Consider the following 18,953-nt stretch of genomic DNA (forward strand, 5'->3'; position numbering starts at 1 on the left):
TACACAGGTATTTCTAGTCGAATTGTAATCATATTATTATTTCATTTTATGATTGCTTTCTTTTGGGGGTGTGTAGGTTGTCCTTTGAGATTGAAATCAACTTTACCAACTAAGGTTGCATGTTTAAGACCTGACATACTTTGATATCTTTTGTATAAACGCGATGACATACACTTTAAACTTGTAAAAGTAAATCATGCAGGAAAAGGGTTCATATAATTTGTATACTTTCATCCTTATCCTTCCCTAAGCATCCTAATACATAATGGAAGTGTCACAATGCAATTGCAATGCCTGAAAAAAAAATTATAAAGGGTTGTGGATCTCATTCATCCAAGTAAAATATTGAACTCCATGAACAGAAAATAGAACAGACTCAACAATGTGTTTTCATTCCTTCTTCCTAGAATCTTTCATTTGCCCCCTCTTTCGAATGCCAAGACAAAAGCGCAAACGCCATGCATCAACCACACTCTCTGGCAGTGAATAAGCTAAGCCCCAAAGGATGGAATGGGGCCAGTAGGGTGTGCAACGAGGTTCATAGCCTATCCACTGCATTGCTGCACGAGCATATCCGTCTGTTGATGGAACAAAGAAAGACGATCTTTTGATTGATGCCATTTTTGTTGCCACATATAATGGAACCTGCATTAAGAAACTCATTGATTGATCAGAGAATGTCAATGAATAGAGTCTAGCTGCTCGCAATATTAAGTTACCCAGATTATTGGCCATTAAGGTACAACCTTCTGTAAGCTATAGCTTTTTTCAACCAACCTAAATACATCAAATTCATAGAAGTTCAACTTTTATCTTGTACACGTCCAACAGAAAAACAAATTATATTCATAGACAAAATTGCACACGTCCATATAAGATGTAGGAGTTGTTGGCAGTCCATGTTAATCTCTTCTGATTGCAAATCCAGTTATACTAAGAGATTGAATAAAACGTTGTTCACCATCTTATACTGCAAGCAAACTTGCTTAATACACTCGTAATAACATGTTATACTAAGAGAGTAAAAGTGATTGAAAGAGTTGATGGGTCCAAAACAGTAACTGTTTCTTTTCCCCCAAAAGAAATTAGCTAATATAAACAATTTAATATCCCAGGGTTCTTAAATAGAATAATTTCTTGACCATAGTAAGTTCAATAAGCAAATCAAATTTGTCAACATTTCAGGTGAAGTAGATAAAATAAGACGCCTTTTGAAACAAGAAAACAAGATAATTATATGTAGCTAATTTCTGATAACTTAGCAGGACAAACGGCCTATACAGATTACTTGTAGAAAACTTTATCTCAGAATCACTATATGTTTAGCAAATCAGGTTGTTTGTAGGTAGAATATTGAACTGTAATTTACATATAATGGTATTTCTATAGTCATCCTTCAATTATTGATTACTCAACCTAACAAATAAGGTGGTGGAACACTTCCTGTAATCAGATTTCGAAATAGTAAAAAAAAAAAAAGCATAGCCAAGCTACTTAGACAAATCCAGAAATGGTATAAGGATAAAAGATGTTCAAGTTCCATGAAAAACAGCCTTACTCTAGCATTTAGAACTCCTGGAATCAAAGCAGTAAATCATAGGCATATATTAGCAAACATTACCTGACACTGAACATCAATCCCACGGTTCTTGTATTCAACATAAAGGCACCTAGAGAATTGATCAATATACCTGAAACAATCCGAGAGAAAGATCAACTTTAGATGCTAAAAGCTAGAAATCAAACCCCAATTAGCTTTGCAAGTGTCAAAACACTTACGCCTTAGTAGCAGCATAAACAGCATAAAGTGGATCAGAAGGGATGACAATGGCAGCACCAGACCCAATGTTCACAATTGCGCCTTTCTTTCTCTTCACCATCCCAGGCAAAACAGCTTGAGTTACCTTTGTGGTACCTTCAACATTAACCTTAATCAAATTCATCAACAGCTCCTCATCAACCTCGTGGAAGAACCTGGCATAAGGATATGAAATCCCAACATTGTTAATCAAAACCCCCACATCCAGTCCTTCAATAGTTTCTTTTATCTTCTTCACGCCTTCATCAAGATCGCCAGTGAAGTCGACAACAACTGTCTTGATCTGAATCTTGGCATACTTGGCCAAGATTGAATCGGAAACGTCTTTGAGTTTATCAGGATTACGGCCCACCAAGACAAGATTAAGCCCTTTCCTAGCCAGCTGAAAGGCAAATCCTTTGCCGATACCATCAGTTGGTCCAGTAACAAGACCCCAGGAGCCATATTTTTTGAGATTCTTACCAGGTCTAAGAAAATTGATCCAGACCCATTTCAGAAAAACAAATGAAAACTTAAAGAGTGATAAAGAACCCAAAGTGAAAAGGAAAATAACCCAGAAAGGTTGAGCCTTGAGAGTATCGAAGAAGCAGGCTTCCATGGATTACGTAGAGGAGAAACTTGAAACTTGTGTGAATACCAAAGAAAGAGATCTAAGGGATATAAATAGAGCGCACGATAACGAAGAGGGGAATCTTTAGCAGTTCCGTTAGGCAGCAACAGATGGGATTCAAAAAGAGAAAAAGGGAAGGATTGATTATCTATAAATGAAAAAATAAAATAGTGGGTGAAGTAGATGAGCTGAAAACCACCTTCATTAACTACTTAGGAGTTTGACTGTTGAGGGGCTTTGGTATTTACAGGAAAATAAAAGCACAGTGGAGGAGAAGAAACGTGCGAACTAGCTGATTTAAAAACAATGGTTTAATTGCTCTTGGGCTACTCCCAACGGTTACCCTTTTTGCAGTTTAGTCATTCAATTTCCATAATAAACCAAAAAAAGTCATTTACCTTGTCATCCCTTTGGATAGTTTCCAGTACAAACGTTAATAATTTTACCAATTTGCTTACATTTAAAAAATACAATGACTTAAATGCTCTGCTGTTTGCTCCTCTTTTCATATTATAGGGACTAGTGGGATACTTTCACCTAAAAATATATACTTCATTAAAACACCCATACTCATAGTCAATTTTCTTTTAAAGCCAAAATAAAAATTCACCCCCTAAAATAAGGTAAATGCGTAAGCATTTGATCCAATTAAATGAAAAAATTTTAAATTAATTGAGGTGACGAATTTTATTTTATCCCATTTACTTATAGGATGTAGGTGTTGTTTGCAGTCCATGTTAATTTCTTCTGATGGTTACTTGTTTTCCATTTTTCTTTTCAAAGAACAGAAGAGTAAATTTAGGACTGTTTACAGCAGGTGTGATCGTTCAACTAAATTATAGATTACAGGAGCAAAAAGAAATGTAACAGGACCCAAATTTAGAATGCACCCAATTTTCTTTTTCTCACTCACGTTCGAATATTAATCAAATACAAATGATTGAACATGGATGCCTAAAGAAAAATGAAATGAAAATTAGTCAAAAATGAATATTCTCTTCTCGCATGTAAACACAAAACTCAACTAGTGAGGGGCAAAATTGAAACACACTCATAAAAACAATATTGAGATAGCAAATCCAGTTAACCAAACTTCACTTCTAGAACGTATGAAGCCCTGTAAACTGTAATCTAGGAACAAGCCTATCACTTATGAGATGCATTAATCCCCTGGCTAGGCACCAAATTCAATCAGTGGGATCTGGGAACTGAGACGTGCATTCTAACCAACTAGTAGCGGAGTCCAACATTGGAGCTGAAACACAATGGTGGTTCTTCTGGATAGAGTAGTTTCCGAGCTCTGGGCTTGCTGGATGACAACATACAAGATGAACTTCTCTTACCGTTGGTGATCTCGGGAGAATTTGGTAATCCGGGACTAGCATCAATACCCAAGTTTGTAGTCCTGTGTTGGAACTTCATTTAGCGTCTAATGAAGGCAGAAAAATTGTTTCAGTCAAAAGAGACAAACGTCATAATATGAAAGAACGACTAGTAAAAAAGTTGAAATATGAATGGATGTCATAAGAGTTAAACAAACTTCCCTCAACATAAACAAAGTGAAGTAACTACAAACCTTAACAGCTTGCCTCAAAAACGCAACACTTCTTTCGCGTGCTTTCGTCTTGCAAACTACCTCGTCCTGCTCCTGCAACAGCTGTTCGAAAAGGATCTCTCTGTGTATCCAAAGGTTCAGACTTCGGTAAAAACATGCATACAGACATCTCCACAACAGTAACAATGGAAAGGGGGAAGAAAGAGAGAACAACATTCATGTAAGTGCAAGAATTTTGCATTAATTATTACTGCAAAAGCACATCTTTCACTCGTACATTCCTGAAAGTTGAATTAAATAATGTCAGATGATAGAATTATTCCATCATTACCCTTTTCTGTTTGTATACATCGATTTGCAATCTAATTTTTGGGCAATTAAAACACCAATATCTCCATGACTAACATTATTTCAAGCGCTCATATAAGAAAAAAATGTCAACCACAACTACCGAGAGGCAAATAACCATTTTTTTTTTCATTTACCTATTCTGCAAGTTGAAAACTAAAACATGATATACTTCAAAAACACCATCAACCAAAAGAGACATACTTGGTACAATATTTGTATAAAAATATTATGGAGGTTTCCTTTTGTATGATTGACCTGAACTGATAAAGAGGGGGGAAATATTTTAGATTTGTCAGAATAATAATTTTAAACTTAACCAGCAGGAGAGTTAAACGAAACAGTATTACCAGAAAGTGCATTATAGCCTTTGGCACTAAGTCTTGAATGTTCTTCCGGACTATATCAAAGTAGGATTTCTGTTAGAGAATGGCCCTCCATGCAGCTCATGCAACAAAAGAGAAATTCATGCACGTAAGAATTCATGCACATAAGTCTTGCGGATGAAATATGAAGAAGTAGCAGCTGCAGTATTGCCGGATGAAATACATGCAACTGAAGTTGTTAATGCTACTGTTTCATCTCAGTTTCATTTTGTTACTTTTTAACAATGTTTTGTAATTTAGTTCATTTTGAACTATGTTTGGATGACAATTGATGTAACTTGATAGTAAAAGAGCTGATTACCAGCTTTGCCTAAGTGTGCAAGTCAATTTCACCTAGTTCCAATGAATTAAGTGGAGTTAGGTAATGTTTAGGTGATGTATTTGTTAGTTTAGACCAGCCATTGTCTGGAATATGTAATAGCTTCATGCCAAAGTTCAATGTAATGAAAATTCATTAGAATTTCATCAAAAATACTCTCCCTTTTCTTTGCTTTCAATTCTATTCTGTTTTTCAAGTTCAAAGTCACCAGACTTTGAAGTACTTCAAGTTTTTCTTCATTCTTCATCTGAATTTATTACGTTGTTGTATAAGTTCCAGATTAAGCTTCATACTTCATCCGGATAAAGTGTCCCAAAACACTAACAATTTCACAAGTATTCTGGTGATAATTATTTCTGTAGCTTCATTCTCTGACATTTCAAGTGGTCTTAAGATTGACGTAGGCTGAGATCACCAAGGGAAAACATGAAGGAAGTGAATTTAGGACAGGCAAGATATGCTGCTATAAAGAAAAACAAAGTCATCAACACTTTCTCACACACAAGTGCAAGGCTTTAAAATGTATAGATACCTCTCTCAGTTGGATTGTTGATGACATATTCTCTGCATCATGAAGAGTTTCTTCAGGAGATTCAGTAGCTGCGGTCCCTCTAGATGATGCCTGGCTCCCAAATATTGAAGAAAAGCCCCAACTCCTTGTAGATAAACTACCACATAAATAAAAGTTACCTAAGTTGATGCCTATTAGTGAAAAGCCCTAAAAAACTGTCCATGCGGAGGCCTATGGGTATCATCTATATGAACGTCACAAACTCGCTTAGAAGATTCAGAAAAAATGGTAAAACTATTTGTGGAAATATAAAATTTTTTTAATTTTCTATAGTGTTAAATTTAGATCCTTCCTTCCATTGTTCTTGGCAATGTAAATACTATATTAATGAGTTTTTTCTTTGAAGCATATAACACAGAATAGTGCTGCAGTCTCTGCAAGGGACATTAACCATAAGAATAAGATGTTCCAACAGAATGTATTACAATACAAACCCATCTCATACTAATCTTCAGCCAAGTGGAATGTTATCATACATACACAGATCTTGAAATTGCAGTGCACTGTTGATACACTGAAACATTCCGACCCGGATCAATCATAAACACACAGCCGGAATTTCATATTTTCTTTTCAAGATGTAAAAGAAAAAAGCATCATATCTTCAGCCACTGAAATTTTCTTATCATAAAAAGATCAGTCAGTCAGTCATACTAGAATCATGTGAGAAAGAAAACAAAAATGAATGAGAAACAAACAAACTTGGACTAGTCTTCAGTTAAGAGTAAATTACCAGTTAAAACATTTGACTGAGGATGATTTCCCTGCCAAAATGCCATCATAGATTAAATGCTTAAAAAGTAAATGATAAGCATGGTTCATATTTCCAGATGTTTACACTTCTTTCCTCTTTTTTTCCCTTTAAAGAAAATTAACCCAAGTCTACCACCAAGATGTTACATCAGTCTGAACCATGATGCCACAATTACCCTTAGCTTACAATTTGTCCTCACAAAAATATTAAGGGATTCCTATGTGATAAAGCATAATGGTATTCTCCTACTGTGTTAGAAGGGTTTCACTTGCATATACGAACAAAGGTCGGTCTGATGCATTGAAGAGCAGTACACTAAGGGTCAACCGTTCTCACTCAAAGTAATTGAAGCATGCATTCAATGCTAAGTATATGAACTAGATAGATCAGGATAATTGCTTCAAATAATCAAGGGCTGAGAATAAGACTCAGTTTTAGTACTTCAAGGAGATACATCTAGGGGCATGAATGGAGCTTGTTTGTTAGGGTGCTCAAAAAGAATATTCATCTATTACAAACTAAGATATCTTCACACAGACAGGGAAGAAACCTAATATATCATAAGACAAAGCCTGAAGCTTGGAGAACTTTATGTTCATTTCTAGCAATTTCCTTTTTGCCTACTTCCTCCCCAAATGAATTCTTACAAACAAAAAAGTAAAATAAAAATGTAAAAACAGACACCTGGTTAGAAACACTATTCAAAACCGATCGACGAGCAACAGTTTGGGAGAACTGGCCCTTGTCAGATATAGGTACCTTTTCAGCATCCGCTCTCTCTTGAATGATAAAAAGATCAAGTAAATGTGTCTATATCATGTATAAAGTTAACAGTATATACCCATTATTGTTGCAGAATAACAAATCAACCAATAAAAAGAACTTGAGAAATCATGATAGAATCATGCAGTTGTCAATTTAGAGTGTTAATTATTACATGTGAATCAACCTCAGATTTCAAAACACTTATTTCTGGATGCCTACGTCTATGTCAGCGTAAGTACATTAAATTCTTTGACAGAAGTGCCTTGACTAATGCAAAAAGTGTTCACACACCGATAATAAGTTCTTCTATTTTATTAAAGGATGAAGGAGATCATCTCAGTGATCCCACTGAATATAGGAGTCTTGCCGGTACTTTACAATATGTGGTCCGGACTCAACCTGATATTGCTTACGCCGTAAATCGTGTTTGTCAATTCATGCATGCACCAATTACTGTGCATTTGGTTGTGTTAAAGCTAATTTTACGATATTTACGTGGCATTCGTGATTATGAGTTAGTTTTTTGTCCGTCTGATAGAGTATCCTTAGTAGGTTATGCCGATGCCAACTGAGGATTAGATTTTGACGATCGCTGATCAACAATAAGGTATTGTGTGTACTTTGGACATACACTAGTCTCCTAGTCTTCTAAGAAACAACAAGTTGTTTCTCAAACTACGGCTGAGGCTGAGTATCAGAGTTTAGCTGCCGCTACCAGCGATGTTACTTGGTTACTCTCGTTGCTACAAGAGTTACACCTGTGTTCTGCCAATCTACCCGCTATCTGGTGTGATAATTCTAGTGCAGTTGCGGTCGCAGCCAATCCTATCCTCCACTCTAAGTTCAAACATGTTGAGCTTGACCTATTCTTTGTTCGCGAAAAAGTTGCTAATGGCTTACTTGTTGTTGGCGAGGCCCCGACTTGTGATTAGGTCGTTGACATTCTCACCAAACCTTTATTTGTTTCATCTTTTGCTCAGTTTTGCAATTTTCTTTAAGTTTTACCTGTCGAGAAGATGGGAGAATGTTAGAGTCTAAGAAAGTAACTCTGTTAATCTGTTATACAAATTATTATGCAATTACTAAATTGTTAACAGTAGTTACTCATACCATTTGTATAAATACTATTGATTGTACATATTCAAGATAACATAATAATATCACTTCAATTTCTGAGAGTATTTTCATTCTTACTAGAGATATTAACAGAGTGTAAATTATTACATGTGAATCAACCTCAGATTTCAAAACAATTATTTGCTATTAATTTCTGTAATAATAGAATAGACGTTATAATAAGTACTTTTAATACAATTTCACATCCCTTCAGAAAATTTAGATTCAACTGTCAGTCAGTCTCACAAAGGAAGATGAATGCTGAACCGAAGTGAGCAATATAAAACTATAACTCCATGCTAAAGGGCTAACTTCCCACACGTTGATTCAACTGAAATACTATCTTTACCTTTGATGATCTCATCTGCTTCACAGCAAGCTCAACAGCTTTGTTCCCACCAATAAAACTTGGATGCGAAGAATTTATATAATCCATCTGATATTAAAGAAAATGAAAACAAAAAAAATTATAATCATGCATTATAGAATATTTCAAATATATGATTTTAATAGAAGATATGGTAGCTTATATCTTGGTGGGTGAATCACAAAATGGTCTGTAAAAATAAGATCTGAAACCTATACTAGTCAAATTAACTGAGGTGTAGTAGCTTTCTGTGAGAGATGAAAATAAAAAGGATCATATCAAATAAACTGAATAATGAAAGCAGAAAAATCATACCTACTAGGAACAGATACAAGCTGATAGTTGGTGCTAAATTTTTTGTACTAAAGACGGTGCTAACCAAATCCCATCTAAACAAAAGAGCATGAATAATTGGAAACTGATTATATAAAAATATCAGTGAAGTAAAGTAGTAAAAGAGCATTGCTTGCAAAGGTTCACACGCAAATGATGACTAAAATGAAATTACAGAATGACTAAACAGGACTCGAAATTTTCATCAAGCATTTTAGAAGTTTCTTAATAAGCTTCTTTAGGCCCAATATTTTTCCATAAGGATACACATGTCATACATGCAACCACATGCATATCTACGAGTAGCCCCTAGGTTTCTAGAAACTCCTTATCATGTCATTTTTTTGGGTACCCAATAGATATTGCAGCATTACACACTAACTCCTACATTATTGTAGATATCATATAAAGGAAGGAAAACAAGAAATAAATAACCTTCATCTCAATGAGATTTCCTCTCATTGTCTCAGCAGGCTTAGCAGCAGCATCTAAAAACTTTCTTACAACGTCATTCATGTGTCTTCTTAACGATGGGAACCTCTTTAATCCAGTTGATTCACAAGCCTGGCAAAGTGTTGCACGAAATTCACTCTATTCACCATATCCACATATTGAACTCATAATTTCATTAGGTAAAAGATCCCAGTACTATATGAAGTACTATTCTCGCCTTTATCTGTTCATCATAGACAATCCATAGACACTGATGACATGGGTCTGACAACTGAGCAAATAGTCTTCTAACCAAAACTTCAAATGGAACCTGAAACCCAGCGAAATACATGATTTATAAGATCTACTGATTTCAACAATTGGTTAAGTTTTAACCAATCACTGTCATACTCACCTCTGGGACAAATGGAACATTTCTTAGACCAGAGGAATTTCTAAGGACATACACAATATCCTCGTCAGTCAACTTTTCACAAGGGTCCACTTCCTGTAAAAAACCAGCTAATCTCCTAGTTCTCAAGCAGGGAAAATTCCAGACAACACAAAAAGATAGAGCATCAATTACATAAGCGCTTTAGAAAGACAGAATCATAACCTCTAAGAGCTTCACAAACATTGACTGAAGAAGTGGATCCTGGCTCCTCCAAACAATTATTTAGTTGACATGTCCAGACTTTTTCCATCAACCAGAGATGAAAAATCTTTCCAACAATGAGAAAAAAAAATAGAAAACTTAGCAACAGCAGAAAATTCAGTGAGCAACATTCCGCTGCCCCACTTGAAATTAGAAGGCAACACATACAAATATACAAGATAATAAGTGTATTGCTTGAAACGCTAAAAATGGAACATATAGGAAAATAAAAACCTCACCATCACAGTATCTTCTAAGAATGTGCAATAAGGCTATGTGGACATGAGTAATAATCAGAGATAACTAATCTAACAAAAAAGACAAAAAAGGAAAATTCAGTTCTCTAATAAATATCTCAGCTTTATTTGATTATCTAAATATTAAAATTTCTAAACCAAATTTTAATACAATACTAATGATGTCGTAAACATTAAATAATTAATATTTTCAGACTCACAAATTGGAATGGCGGTCCCTAAACCATTATTTCCGACACCACTGAAAAACGGTTTATTACATAAATGCCTTGTAAAGTGCAAGTTTGTTCTGGTGCTCAAACTGCATTGTGAGTGATCTAAAATTCCATAAAATGGACCCTAAAGACGAGCCATTGTACTTCTAAGACCACATCACAACCTTTAATAGATATGACCAAAAAGTCTATGGTAAATTCATGTCCTTGAGCTTCCCAACTTACTACTTTGCTTGAGCCTTTGGTTATTAAACTACTCCCATCAGCTATCATAATTGTCAGTTGACTAGATTGTTCCACAGGGTAAGTTTAATCTCCTAACCAACTTTGAATCTACAAAGTTATGAGTACTTCCAAAGTCTACAAGAATAATTACCTCTGTATGCCCCATTTTGGCTGCTACTTTCATAGTATTATGGCCTTGAGAACCCTGCAATGCATGTAGAGAAAGTACTGGAATGGTATTTTCAGAAATCTTGTTCCACCACTTCCAACTGTTCAGGATAGTCCAGGAATTCTTTTGTTACTTGAGGTTTTGAATCCACTAAGCAATCAGATAGGCTCCACCACCAACTGATAGAGCCAGGATTTAGTGCACTTGTGTCCTAGGGTGCATTTAGAGGCACACCAGAATGCTTCACACATCTCTATGCCGTGTCCCCTGGTTCTCTTTTTCTACGACAAGCACAACAATTCGCTGAGTTATTGAAACTTGCCATTTTTTCGCTATGTTTTTGCTATTATCTTTGTATCACTTTTTAAGAGATTTTATGCAACAAAGAGTGTGGTAAAACTGCAGAATGTATTTTACTAAACAAGGAAACTCAAAGATATCTAGTGTAATTATCTTTTCATATTTAACAAACATTCGTTGGAAGAAGCAAAAAGATGAGCCGGTTCTGAAGGTTAATCAACGAGTTCGGGTTAAGGAAAATGTGTTAATGGATTATCCATTTGATGGATTTTTTTTCTTTCTTTACTTGCGCAGTATTGGAGTTTGTACAAGTAAAGTTGAAAGTGGAGGCTCAACTTTCGGTTCAGCCAAGTCGAAGACAGAGGCCAGCCTTCACTTTCAACTTATTGGGACAAACTCTAATACTGCGCAAGTAAAGAAAGAAAAAAATCCATAAAATGGAGAATTCCTTTATCAAAGGTGTTTCTATTTGTCTCAAATTGCAACTCAGCATTTAATATGGTTGATATCGATCAAAACTTTAGAGATTTTATTCCCATCACACTAGCTCGGAAAAAGTTTTGGTGAGAGAGTTTACTCATTATAATTGTATGATATAAGACTGCAACAAACATTAATTAAATTAAACTTAAATCATCTTTTATAGTGGAATACTCTTTAAAAAAAATTACATACATATAAAATTAAATCCAAATTGAGTAATCAATTAGCTGTATTTTAAAATTTTTTTTTTCAAAAATTTTGAAGTTATTTCCAATAATAACAACTCACCTAACATAATTTTTTTTCCCTGCTCTGAATCACCAGCTTTGTTTTTGACACCCAAAAAGACTTATAAGTTTAATGAAGAAAAGTATGCTCTTTGGGCATGGAAGACTTTGCCATATGGTAGCTCAAATCGTGGGCTAAAATGAGTTCCCCATTGCTGTAGTATTCTTCTTTTGTTCAATCATAGGCTAATTTATTCAATTTTTAGGGTGTTTTATTTTGATCATTTGGTTTTAAAAAGAATTTATTTTATTTATTGGTGTTATTAATATTTGATATTTTGATTATCTATCTATTAAATTATTAACGAGGTGGATTTTTTATTGACATAATAATAAATTTAATTCTTTAATATTTACAATTTTTATTAATTTAATCTCAATTCTAAAAATTTAACAAATTTAATTTTCAACTTTATATATTAAAGCTAAAAATGAAAATGAATTTTTTCAAAACACACTTCCCTTATCATGAGTTTCAATTCAATTGATGCTAAAATGTTTCAATTGTTGAATTTTGTTGCACAACTCAATAAGTATCCATAGTCTCTTATCATGAAGCTGCCAAACCACTTCTCTTGATGACTCAAATGCCGACAATTTAAGTTTTATGATTTATTAGTTTGAGGTTAGGGATAAGTAAAATTCAATTTGATTCAAAAATTAATTTTTTTTAATATTTGAAGTTAATTGAATGAAGATATTTGAGTTTTTCGAATAAGTAATTCGATTTTTAAGTTCAAGTTGAGTTGAATTTTAAAACTTGAATAATTTAAATAATTTAAATAACTTGAATAATAAATTAATATAAATACTTCTTGGGCCCTAACAGTTTTGAAAATGTATAAATTGGTTCCTATAAAAAAATAAATTTCAAAATAAACTTCAAAATGTTTATAAAATATTCTTTTCCAAAATTTTATATATTCAAAAATTAAAATTACTAAAATATTTTAAAATATAAAATGCTAAATTATGATTTTTAAAAAATCAAATTTATAAATTTGAGGCCTTAAACAAATAAATTATCAAATAAAGTTTGTCATGATTTTTTTCTCTCATTTTGTTTTAAAAGGGTTTCAAATATATATTGTATTTATGTTCTTTAACTTGAAATTAGTTATATTATCAACAAAGTTTATGATCAGTTTAATTTTTCTAATTTAACTCAAAAATTCATTTGACTCAACTCCACATAAATCTCATTTAACTTCTTTTTAACTAACTCAAATTTTTACTCAATTTAATTTGATTGGATGGGATGCCTGAGTATTCATCTACCTTAGGAATATTCTGAATTCCTTAAAAAATTTTGATTAAAATTGATTTTGACAGCATAAGCAGAATTAAAACCCAAAAACAGAATTAAAACCCTTCCCCAATTTCCTCATAAATCAAAATTATTCCAGCCAATAAACAAGCACCAGCAAACCACTGTAATGTTATTAGCACATTAAAATTATTGAATTAATAAATGCCTTTAAATAATTTAAAGTGTGTAACATCATGTTTTTGTCGTTTGTTTTAATTTTTTTTACTAAGATGGTTATATTCCAATCCATTACAATGATTAAGGAATCTTTGCAACCAACAAAATGCCGCTCATCATCCTCACCAAAAAAAAAAAAAATTGTTCTCATAATAGTTGCAGACTAAAATTATTCAATTTTATCTTGATTAACTCCAAAAACTTGCTCAAATCCAAAAAAAGAATCTAAAATCCATTCATATACCCTGTCCCATCCTTGAACAGAACATGACACTGGTTTATATATAAATCAAATCAAACCTTGCTCCATATGATAATTGATTACAGATTGTATTTCATCTCAACAAACTTGAAGTGCTCAAGCATTAATAACATAATAAAAAGCAAAAGCCATGAGCGTTGTTGGCAAATTGGCGCACCCATGCAAATACATACAGATATGTGGAGTTGCTGTAAGTTGTCTGCTTCACAAACATCAGCTTGGAATATCATTAAAACGACAATTCACTAGAGTTGGAGGATCAGCGTAAATGATAAGTACAATTCCAATAGACACTAAAGTTACATTCAGATTCTTTACATTGTAGGGTTTGTCCATTGCAAACTTCACCACAAAATTTACATGGAGGGCAATCCCATATGTTTTTCACAATAGTGAATGGATGTGGGTGTTTATGAAAAAGACGCTTGTCAATGTTGCTTCCAATCTTTAGAAATGGGAGATCCCCAAGAGCACATTTGGAATGGAGAGAGTTATCACATTCAGTACAGTAGTAAAACCAATCATTTGGGTCCCTTTCATACTCACACAGATCACAATAATGTTGAGAAAGATCAGAATCATCAAAACAAGTCAAAGTAAGAGGATGTCTATCATACTTGTACCAAGCCGTGAGTGATAGTGTGGCACATTCTAGATCTAAAGTGAACTCACAATGCTTCGTGCATCTATATGCCATGTTCCATGGGTCACTTTTTCTACGACAGGCATTGCAATTCGCTGAAAAATTGTGGACAAGAAATAATGAATGCTCGTGACTTGGATGCTCCAAAGTGTCCAAAAAGAAATACACGGGATGTCACATTCAAAGAATGACATGCAATTTCCATCATCGCATTTGTAGTTAAATCCATGGTGAAGACTTTGGCAAGCATTACATACAAAAATTACTGTATTTGAATTTGTGAGCGTAAGCAAGTGCTTGTGAAATGGGTGTCGTTTGTTTCTCGGCAATTCAGCGCATTCTTTATGGAGAAAAAACTTGCATTGCTCACAACTATAAAAAGGAGTTGAGATAGTCCTCGTACACCCATCACATTGGCCATCATTATTCATCTCCCCACTAAAAGTGAGTCTTAAATTGTGATCATGATAGGCATGTTTGATCTCAACTGCTACCGTAATCTCTCCAAAACTCATTTCCTCAATAACATCGGTAATCCAATTTATAGATTCATCAAGAGCTTCCATGGACCTCTCATCATAGCCTTCCGGGATACTTTTTCCATCCCAAACTGCTTTATCTGTAGCACAATGCACATGAACGATATAGTCGCAATCAGAAGCATTGCAATGGTAACTGCCATACCTCGTATCGACTTCCTTGTAACAAATTCTGCACAACTCATCTTGTTGCGGAAGAGAATATGAGTGGGAAATAACATGATGATGTCGTGTTATCAAGATATTCCGTGGCAATGAAATGCAATTTTTATTGACAAGAAGGTCGCATATAGCACAAATGTATGGGGTGCGATCTCCGGTGGTACCGCAAAAATCACAAACAAATGACCTTTGTCTTGACAAAAGCGTCCATGGGTGTTCATGATTTTCATTTGTGATTGTTTGTGGTGAGAAAAAATCATCAAGAGTAAGCTCAATCTTGCAAAAAGAGCAAGAATAAACAAACCCTTCCCACTGAATTTTGCACAAATAACAACTACAGTTGTGAAGATGAGTAGGTCGTTTCGGCAAGAAAGTAAGGGGATGCTTACGGTGGTCGTAGGTGTGATTAATCTCAAGGGGTAGCTCTGCACATTGTTTATGAAGGTTAAAGAATTCATCAGAAAGAGAACAATCTGAACAATGGTAAATTGGACCAGATAATGGTTTCATACATCCGGAGCAATCGCGATTGACTTCTTCGTTATGGTCTTGAATGAAGAGCAATGGATGTTGATGCAAAGGAGTAGGAAAATTTGGAGCAATGGATGATTGAAGCAAAGCACAGTTGATGTGCAGATCGAATTTACAGGGATCACAATGATAAACGAATCCCGAAGAAGGCCTCTGACAAAAATCACACCCCCAACCACCCTCGTAAGGAGATTTAGGGAAAAGAGTGAGAAGGTGTTGAGGGTGGAAAGGATGATTAAGGTGGGGGGTTAACTCTAACTCCGCACATCTTTTATGAAGATAATACTTACATTCGTTGCAGACATAGGTTGGACCGCCTATAAGTTTCCCACACACAAAGCAATTGTTTTCTTCTTCACATGAAACACTGTGATGTTGAATGAAGAACAAAGGATGGTGATGGCTGAAATGTTGAAGTTCCATCTCTCCCCTTTTCTTACACTCAGACACAGTGAGATCCATTAGACGAAAACTTGGCTCTGGTTAAGCCTCCTGCTTAGCAAATGGCTGTTACTTTCGCGCAGAGAGGAAGACAGCAAATGGGGCAAAAACAAGGGTGTTAAATATGATGAAAACACTAAACTGTCATTGCAAAATCTCGTTGTTGCCTACATTGTTATTATTGAAACAGAAAGTACCATATAAGCATCAAATTGGTCATTTTAAAATATGTTTTCGATTTAAATGCATGAACAAAATGGGTACAATATATATATATATATATATTTTGTATAGAGATCGGCATTGCACAAAGCTCGAAAGTAAAGAGCGAAACAGACAAACGAGTCTCTAAAAGAGTCGGTAAGACGAGAACCAGAGAGCCAACTGCATGGTTGGAATCCCTACTCCCGAGGATGAGTTGTTGGGTTGGCCCTCATTATATTATTAAAATGATTAAAATATCTTCTATACATAAGGCTCAACTTTAAAATGATTAAAAATTATCGATCAAAATAGCTTTTAAAATATTAAATTTAAAATATATTTTGATATAATTAAAATGATTGCCTAAACAATCCTTTTAAAGTATATTTAATGCTTTGATATAAAAGATTCACTTTTAAAATTTTAAATTTAAATAATCGTGTTTATTTATATTGAAACACGTTATATATACTATTTAAATAATTATGTATTTCCAAGTATCATTAAGAATTTTTAAATAAATTACGCTTTCTTTTGAAAATTTGTAGTTAAGTCACTTAACTTAAAAATTTTACAATTTGATCACTAAAATTTATAATAATAAAAATTATTTCAACACAATTGAATTTTATATTTCAATTAGAATTTTTGGTTCACTCATGAAGTTTGTAATAATTAAATAAAGAAAAAGTTAACATATAATCTTAATTTTGTAAAAAAATAATGAAAGCTTATTTTAATTATATAAAATTTGAAATATTTATTTAAGTCATCTCTTAACATATTTTAATATAAATAATAAAAGTAAAAAATTAATTTTTGTAGCGAATATAAAAATGTTGACAATTAAGCCATTATAAGGGTCCGTTTGTTTGCCAGTAAAATATTTTCTGAAAAATAATTTACGGAAAATGATTTACTTTTCTGAAAATGATTTACTTTTCTGATGTTTGGATAAATCAGTGTAAAATATTTTACATTGTTTGGCGATTTCAAAAATATTTTCTGGAAAAGCTGTTTTTACATATATTAATTAATAAATTTATATTTTAAGTTGTTTTTACATATATTGCAATGATTTTTTTATAAATAAATAAATTAAATTAAATATATAATAATACTCAATTATTAAGCTAGAATATTAACCGTCATAAATTGAAATCAACCAAAGTTTAGACAGTAACACAATGATTGGAAAGTAAAATGCTAAATTATTTAAAACATATCAAAAAAATAGAACTGGTTCAACCATTACGACCCTACAATGAAAAATGGGTTAAAAGAGGAACAATATATTACACAAATTACATACATATATATATAGTTCAAATTAACTACGACAAGAGAAGCTATTGTATCAATGGACTTCATTTTTTTTTTCTTATTGTCCTTTGCTTGTATCTGTATAAACCCCACAAAGAAGAACTAGCAATGGAGGCCTCATGAATGGCAGTCAAAATTTGGTATATATAAATGGAGAACACGATGCAGGCGAGGGAAAAAGGAACTAATCAAGTGCTGCTTTGTTTTTATGAGCAGATATTGGCTTTGGCAATAATAGGCTGCTGAAAGAGTAAAATGACTGACGATATTTCAAAAGAGTTTGATAGCAAGAAAATAACAAGTTATTGTGTTTTAGCTGCTATTAGTTCCTAATTCCCTTGTTAGCAAAATTTCACAAGTCTTACACATGATTCACTACTTACGTAACTATATGCCACTTTTAGCTAACTGCCAATGACCGACTACAAGCAAGACGTTCACGATATAGAATGCAGAAATGGGCTAGGGCTGCAACACACACACACACAAAGAAAGTTTATTCCAGTTCACTGCTACAGCTATTTTTAAATATAAGAGCAATCATTTTCAACTTCTATAAAAGTGGATATTCCAAAAGCTGTAAAGAAAACTCATAAATAAGGTCTAACAAAAAAAGAAAACCAAAGATTCAAGGGTAATGATGATGATTATGATGGAGAACAAAGCAAACTCACCTGATCCTTATAAAGATTATCGTTAAATATGTCTTCAAGAGACCATTGAAACACAATATCAATGAAACCCATATCTTTTCTAAGATATTAAGCAACACCTAACACATTTATTTCATCATGCTTTGAACAACAATAAACAACCATAAGGCAGTATGTTAACTCAGCAGATCCTTCAACAACCAGAAATTTCATCAAAATTCCATCACTCATACCAGCATAAAGATCCAACAAAACAACCAAAGAAGAAAATGTAAAGAACTCGCTACCATTTATTTAATTAAGTAAATAACATATGCAATTGTTTCATTTTTAGCAAGTTTAAAACATTTTTAAACAGGGAAATTGCACACTAAAAAAACTTATCACGAATGAACAAGTTTAGGAAGAAGAACAATTCTTATTTCTTCTAATCTGAATACAGCCTTTTAAAGAATAGCAGGAAAAATAAAAAAAGGAAATAATCTCTAGAAATTAGCATATCCCTAAAAATTAGTAATTAGATTATGGTTAATAGTACAAGGAAATTCCTAGAACTAAGGTAGAAAATCTGCTTAAATTAAGGAATTCTACCACTCCCCCTTAAGCTGGAGTGTAGATGTTAATCAAACCCAACTTGCCCATAGTTTCTTTGAACATTTTTCTGCTCAAGCTTTTGGTTAACACGTCTGTTACTTGTTGTATTGTAGGTAGATATGAAACACAAACTTCCCCTTTGTTAATTT

General features: G+C 33.5%; 2 protein-coding genes and 1 long non-coding RNA gene across 3 annotated transcripts; all 3 read right to left on the reverse strand.

The window, feature by feature from the left end:
- Positions 1–210: 210 nt before the first annotated feature.
- LOC108483718 (very-long-chain 3-oxoacyl-CoA reductase 1-like) lies at positions 211–2,814 on the reverse strand. The gene is made up of 3 exons (XM_017787277.2): positions 1,780–2,814; positions 1,622–1,691; positions 211–645 (listed from the first exon to the last, which is right to left on the reverse strand). The coding sequence occupies exons 1-3, from the start codon at positions 2,415–2,417 to the stop codon at positions 391–393; spliced, it is 963 nt and encodes a 320-aa protein (XP_017642766.1). The 5' UTR covers positions 2,418–2,814; the 3' UTR covers positions 211–390.
- Positions 2,815–5,215: 2,401 nt separating this feature from the next.
- Positions 5,216–7,249, reverse strand: LOC128292221 (uncharacterized). Its single transcript, XR_008282256.1, has 3 exons — positions 7,047–7,249; positions 6,342–6,372; positions 5,216–5,705 (listed from the first exon to the last, which is right to left on the reverse strand). It is a non-coding gene; the product is annotated as an uncharacterized LOC128292221 (long non-coding RNA).
- A 1,219-nt stretch (positions 7,250–8,468) lies between these two features.
- LOC108481466 (uncharacterized) lies at positions 8,469–16,051 on the reverse strand. Its single transcript, XM_053018161.1, has 8 exons — positions 14,536–16,051; positions 14,058–14,452; positions 10,879–10,932; positions 9,791–9,883; positions 9,614–9,706; positions 9,379–9,507; positions 8,593–8,679; positions 8,469–8,504 (listed from the first exon to the last, which is right to left on the reverse strand). The coding sequence occupies exons 1-8, from the start codon at positions 16,049–16,051 to the stop codon at positions 8,469–8,471; spliced, it is 2,403 nt and encodes an 800-aa protein (XP_052874121.1).
- Between the last annotated feature and the right edge of the window lie 2,902 nt (positions 16,052–18,953).

Source organism: Gossypium arboreum, chromosome 1 (genome assembly GCF_025698485.1).
Source record: "Gossypium arboreum isolate Shixiya-1 chromosome 1, ASM2569848v2, whole genome shotgun sequence".
Taxonomy (NCBI): Eukaryota; Viridiplantae; Streptophyta; class Magnoliopsida; order Malvales; family Malvaceae; genus Gossypium; species Gossypium arboreum.